Source organism: Buceros rhinoceros, unplaced genomic scaffold (assembly GCF_000710305.1).
Source record: "Buceros rhinoceros silvestris isolate BGI_N320 unplaced genomic scaffold, ASM71030v1 scaffold3873, whole genome shotgun sequence".
Lineage (NCBI taxonomy): Eukaryota > Metazoa > Chordata > Aves > Bucerotiformes > Bucerotidae > Buceros > Buceros rhinoceros.
Genome location: NW_010405218.1, coordinates 36,405 through 43,136, shown reverse-complemented (window position 1 = coordinate 43,136; position 6,732 = coordinate 36,405). Strand labels below are relative to the sequence as shown.

The following is a 6,732-nucleotide window of genomic DNA, read 5'->3' as shown; positions in this document are numbered from 1 at the left end:
TCTTTCCTTCCAGTGCAGCAATTTCATTTTCTTTGGTAAAATCGTGTTTGTGCAGAAAATATCAAGTCTGGAACTGCACTTATCCCTCTAGTCAAAAGTACAAAACAGAATTCAGCTAAAAGGTGCTTTATGGAAATGAGCTGTTCAGTTTCTCAAAGATGTTCAGCATTTCTGTTCATAATGAAGAAGAAATCCATTCCTGTTTTTCTCAGGATTCTCAGTTAAAACTAAGAAGTTTTATAGGCTGCATTTTTAGGAAAGAGTAACTCAGTCTGTTCTCAAAGTACCAGTGTTTTATACACCCTTGTCCAACAGTTTTAAAATCATGTTTTGTTGCATCTGTCCATAATGGACAAGATACTATTTGATCTAAACATCTAACTAGATTATAACTTATTTAGCCCTCTCTTCCATTCCTTTCTTGGCCTTTCAGGTATCTTCCCCACAGGATTACTCCTGAAACTTTTTATTATTATTATTAAATATCATCAAACCACTCAGTAAGGGGAAAAACATTTAACCCTTAAACCCATTATAAATCTTTCTTATGTACATCAGTTGGAAATCACGTTTTCCATGCCAAAATAAAAATGTGCAAGCCACAATTCCTACTAAGTCATTCTCCATCTTCAAGCCTCTTCTGTCGCTTTTTCTAGCGTACAGAAGTTTCCCACACTTACAAAGCCTTGTAAATTCTCCAGCAGTCTCAAGAACAAATCTGACCTGATTTTCTTACTCCAGAAAAAAACACGTATGTAAAAAGCCATATAAACATGACCTTTAATAGGGTTTTGAGTATCTTTTATTCTTTTAATCTAATCAAAATACTAGCAGAGTTGTTATCAGGAAAAGGTAGTTTCCAAAGCTGAATATGTAGTCAAATATTTGTTTTCACTGGACTTCAAGAACTAGACAAGCAGCAACAGTAATTTAAGGTGGCCTCTCCCGCCCTTTTTATTTTGTCCCTTTCTCCTCCTCTCCACACCCTACACCCGCCCCACCCCACTCCCTGCTTTTTTTTTTAAAGTCAGGAAATTATATCAAAGTCCTTCAACTATCCACCTGATATCAGAATATTTTACATCACTTACCCTGCCGGCCGAGTAGCCATATCTAACAAAATGCTTTTCCATTCTCTTCGCTTGAATTGCCAGATTCGTGCTGTTCCATCACGGCTTCCACTTACAAATCTAACGAAAGGGGAAAAAAAAGTTACTCTGAGATCAAAGGCAGACCTGTAGAGAAAAGACGCTTCAAAATGGAAGTTACAAAATTCAGAAGTCAGAAAAAGGGGCTATAAGTAAGTACCAGCTAAAAGTAATGCTGTACAACTGATCTGAGGTGAAAAAACACTTCCCATACCAGTAAAAAAATTGAAGCCATGTAAAAAGCAGAACTAGCTTCCCTATCCCAAGCCCCTTCCAAACTAACTGTACTTTAAACACTGGTGCATCAAGCTATGACACAGCTCTGGCACGGCAACAAGCATGCTATGAAACCGACCATATCACACCAGGTAAAGTTAAGGAGGAAATTTAAGGGGTAAAAGTAGCTGAAGGGCCAGAAGAGCCCTGCAAGCAGAAGTATGGGCATGATTTCAAACAACACCTACTCCCAATAAGCTAGCACTGGTTGTTAAAGTGTTATGATACTTAGGTGAAGAAGTGCTTCTCCAGCTTGCATTCCTCCCCCACCTTTTTCTTCCCCCTTTTTTGAGGTGCAGAAGTAAATGAAGAAGAGGTGGGTGGAGCACAATAAAGCTTGTTTTACAGCTATTTGTATCATAACAAAAATGTACATTAAAATACCAATTAAATAGTCAGAAACTTAAATTGAACTGTTTTCTTCAGCATCCTTCACATCCAACACCCAGAATATCAAAAACCATTAGGCTAGCGAATCAAAACATTACTAGATCTAGTTTGATAGTTTCCCTGTAACCAGCAGTCATTTAACTAAAAAAAAAAGGTTTAAATATTTAAATATATCTAAAAATGCATGTATTTTATAGGTGAATATATATAAGCATGCATTTCTGAAAAATATTTCAAATGCTTTTATACTCCTTCATTTTGGAAAACTCAAAATACTTTAATGATTAATTAAAATAAAAACAACTATAAAACTGAAAAAGTCTTATTAAAACAATGAGAATTCAATAGTTACAGATGATTTTACTGGATGAACCTCAAAACAGAAAGCAATTTTTATTTTCGTAACTACTTCCAGAAACAGATACTTACAAATGTTCACAAGGTCAAAAAACTAGCTCTGAATAAATGGAGTGCTCACCTGCTACTACCATTAGAAAACTGAATGCTGTCAACTTTGTCCTATATAAAAAAAAAGGTAGAAAAAGAAAAAAAATCAAATATGATTCCAAATTTCCAAAGTTTATACAAATTATTTTTTTAATTACATATGTATTTGATTAAAGTAAGTATTTACAGTATGAAACTCCAACTCTGATATCTTCTCTGGCTGACCTGATCCAAAGAAATAAACCCTAATGATGTGATCTGTACTCCCAGTGGCCAAAAACATTCCACCTGAGAAAAACAAACAGATATATCTTAAAAAAAAAAAAAGGGCAATCTGATGTTATTAAAGTATTTTCAAACAGCTGTAACAACAAATACTTAAATTTATAGCTGTATCTCACTTCAGCTATGCCTGTAACTGACTTTTAGGTAATAACAAGATTTAGAAACTCAAAACTGGAGTTGAATTATCTCACACTTGCTGTCAGATAAACATGCCTCTGCAGATGTATCTGAAAGATTAGCTAACTGCTAGTGACTAAGTCCTTAGAATCCTCAGTCTATACAAAAACTGAACCGAGCTCCAGTATAGTCGCTGAAAATAAGTTTCTTTTTGTGTTTTTTTTTTTTTTTTTTTTTTTTTTTTTTTTTTTTTTTTTTCCAATTATTTATGTTGCTTTTTTCAGTTGGCAACTCTGGAATCAATGAAGTTCAGACCATCAGAACCTAGTAATCAACACCTTCCTGTCCTAATCTCTACAAATGTAATCTCAAATAAAGCTGATTCTCAGAATACCTCTGAGAAAAAGGTATACATGGTGTTTTAGAACACTTGCAGTCACAAGAGACTTATTGTCGAATATTTTCAAGAATTTCTGTATCTCCTAAGAGTTAATGAATAGAATTTCTATTTTAAGTATTTGGTGGTTTTAATAGCTATTTTAACTCAACTCCATCTTAATTGTGAGAAATACGCTACAGTAAATGTATTATACTTCTTTTTATTCTCTAAATGACTTCTAGCAATACACAAGGGAGAAAAAAAAAATTAGAACTTTTACCAGCACTAAAAGAAGAGCAGATCATTTGGACTCCGGGCCGAGGGCGTTCGGTAAACTTTGTTGGCCTTGGACTATAAATAATGAAACAGTTAAATAATTTCTTAATAGGGCTTAAAAAAAATAAGTCAGTATCTTAGAAATAAAGCACAGAAGGATAAAATTAAACGTGAAGGAACAGATGGCTGCCCATCTATAAAAATTTTGTGTGACTATGCTTCATAATCTGATCTTCAGGAAACTATGACATCCGGATGGACTAAGTAATCCATGTTTCAAGGAGAGTTGCATTACATCTTAAATTCCGTTTCCCTTTCCCTTCTAATATTGCTATACTAAACACTCTCCTTAAGCCACCGGCAAGGCAGAGAAGACGATAATACAGCTAGTTGTCCATTATGTTCAATTCTGAACTGCTGGAACTCTTGATTTCCTCTTGCAGCACACGGCTGCTTTTACAAGAAAGAAACAAAGCTCGGTGCAAAAAGATAAAAAAGAAACTGAAATAAATTCAGAGTTTTTCAGAGTATTAGAATATACTAGTTTCTTCACAGGACATATATTCTTTGTGGACTTGTTTCAAATAGTGCACCAAGAATGCTGGAACAGTGTAGGCAGAACTGAAGCTTCAATGGATTTGGCACTTCAAGAGTGTATAAAACCAAAACAAATCAAATCTGGATCTTCAATCATTACACCAATTCTGCTCAGGCACTGCAACAACCTCAGATCAAAAGGCGGTCTTGCATAGTATGCCATCTGCAATCTTCAAAGAATGAACTTCATAGAGAACAGCAGCATTAAACCCACAAATGTCATCACTAAATATTTGTTTTAACATAAATGAATGCATATTCGTAACATCCGAAATTTTTTCTTTTAAAAGCAAAATGGTCCATATAATTCACTTCAACTGAAGGCAGATGCATAAGAGACATTTCTCTTATGCTTTTCTAATCAGCTATTGCTATCTCAAAGGAGAAGTGAGCATCACACCTTAGTGATGCCTACGCATACAACAAATAAAAACACCTTGAATACCAGTTAAGAAATATTTCTCCAAATTGTTCATTTACTATAGGCTGCTTCTGTGAACTTTCCTCTAGGAGTTTTAAGATAACTCCCTGCAGACGAGGTGACAAGGAAACTTCACAACAAGGTACACTGAACAAGATAAAGATCTACTCTATGTAAGAGCTGAAACCCTTCTTAACTGAGATACTAACATTAAAGGAACTATCAGATGATTCAATATGCAGCTTACATAATTTGGAGCAAGTGTAAATAGATAAATAGACTGCTGTTTTCTTCCACTGTGGTTTGTGAACTCTGCCTTTGGAGTTAGGTCAGCTGCAAAACAGAGCAAGCATGCACTTACGTTCTAGTTTGGATAACCAAATTTAAATTCTCATTCTCCAACTTGTGTCTCTCCAGTGTGTGTTACTTAGGAGTAGCATTACAAGACACAAGATTAATGGCATTCTTTTACAATAGAGCAAACTGTGGTCTGTGCAAACTGAGCTGGGCAATCAGGATTTTAGGGAAGCGGGGAAAAAGGAACAAAAGCATGTATCTTGCAACATATAGAAACCAAGCTAATTGTTTCACTTTACAAATGTTCTCAATTCAATTATTTAGTGGCTGAAAGGCACCAAAATAACCTTCACGAATGTTTCAGAGAGATCCAGAAAACGGGGAACCATTTTCCTCCTAGAGAAGACCTGTATTAAGTTCAACACAAATCCAGAAATGAGAGGGGCTGCCATCAAAAAATAACCTGCACTCCAAGCAGCACAGAAAGCACCAATTTGGCCTGTGTTCCTCAACCCATATAAATGGCTCACATTCATCTTCTTTCAAATGCAGCAATAAAGCAGGCATGGTTACCTAATCCAAGCTCTGCAGACTAACTTCTCTCTGGACATAAGGTGGCTCAAGGAAGACTTCTTTCCAGATAACATATGTGTAATATACCCTCTCCAAATTAAGTCTTTGTTCACAAGCTAATGAACAAGGTTCAGCATCCCTCGATTCTGAGAGCCCCTTTAATTCTGATTCAGCCCCTTTAACCTCGAGGGCTTTCTGCTTAAGAAAGCAGATAGGAAGTATCACACCACACTGATGACAATTGAGAAATCAACATCTTGTCCAAAACAGGAATGTCAAAATCACCAGCACGGGTTTTTTCCTGATTTTTTTTTAATGGAGGAAAAAATAGGGAAGAAAAGCACTATAGTAAGTTCCTCTACCCAAACCTGTGAGACAGTTCCGCTGCCTTATTCATATGGTCTGCCAGTAACAGACTAACCCTGGAAACTTGTGATCCAAACAGATGGCCAAAGAGTAACAAGAAAACTCAGCATCTTTCTCAGAGAAGACACATATGCAAATATTCTGCATATCAACTAATTTCACTTCGATGCACTGACCAGTTGTAATAATTCTCCTTTAAGGCAGAATATTCTTCAGTTTCTGGTGACCCGAAGCTGATCGTCTCTCTTCTCCCTACTGTCAACTGACAGAGAAAATACAAGCGAGGGGATCCTACCACCATCCACAACAGTAACAGGAGACTAAATATGGGGAAGGTCTTGATCAGCTAAATTTTTACTAGTTTGGGACACATTCCTTGACTTCCTTACCTGCAGCAACAACCAACCTTATCATTACTCTGTTTGGAAACCAAATTAATCTACCTGGAATCCTACTGTGTTTAGGCATACATGGTAACAGCCTGGTCAGAAATCTCTTCACTGACAGAAGAGGGGCACACAGGAGGGCTCTATAATACTGAAGGGCATGCATCCACGCTAGTCACAGAAGCACATGAACAAAGCTGATCACTCTCCTTTGAACAACGCGAGAATTTTGTGGTCAGCCGTGCCCATGTCCGCATTTCCTCCTACCGCACTGAATCTACTATTTCATGTCCGTTAGCAGTTTATCAAAACAGACCTCTGTCACCAAGCATCTTCTGTCTGGGCCATGTGTGTGACCTAGATCCTGAAACATACCTCAATTAACAAGGTTATAAAAAAAATAAAATTGTGAGACCAACATGGGAAGCCTCTAATTTCAGAGATACTATTAATATTGCAGCAGGGCTGCTGGCAATGCTGAATACAAGGATTTCTGTGATTTAAGAATGAAACAAAATGAACATTTTCAGAGATAAAAAAACCAAACCTGAACAGAAAACCAAACTGGGTTATGACACCAGACATTATTAGAAGGCCTAAAGGATGTCAAAGTCCATTTTAATGGCAAATACTACAGTTTTCAGGGCAGTGAGCTATCCAATTTTTCACTAACTCGAGATAAAAAATTGTTCCATAATACTTTGCACTTAATTTGCAAGTGGGGAATAAAAAACACTATCAAGTTTCCTTATCACCTAAAGAAACTGATAGGGA

At 36.4% G+C, this 6,732-nt stretch overlaps 1 protein-coding gene across 1 annotated transcript in view; it reads right to left on the bottom strand.

Annotated features, from left to right (window-relative positions):
- PHIP (pleckstrin homology domain interacting protein) overlaps positions 1-6,732 on the bottom strand; it is a 96,195-nt gene that overhangs the window by 64,053 nt on the left and 25,410 nt on the right. Inside the window, exons 6-9 of the mRNA XM_010133631.1 lie at positions 3,323-3,393; positions 2,449-2,549; positions 2,293-2,333; positions 1,092-1,190 (exon numbers count right to left, since the gene is read on the bottom strand). Of these exons, the coding sequence (XP_010131933.1) occupies positions 1,092-1,190; positions 2,293-2,333; positions 2,449-2,549; positions 3,323-3,393 (312 nt within the window). The remainder of the gene's footprint in view (positions 1-1,091; positions 1,191-2,292; positions 2,334-2,448; positions 2,550-3,322; positions 3,394-6,732) is intronic.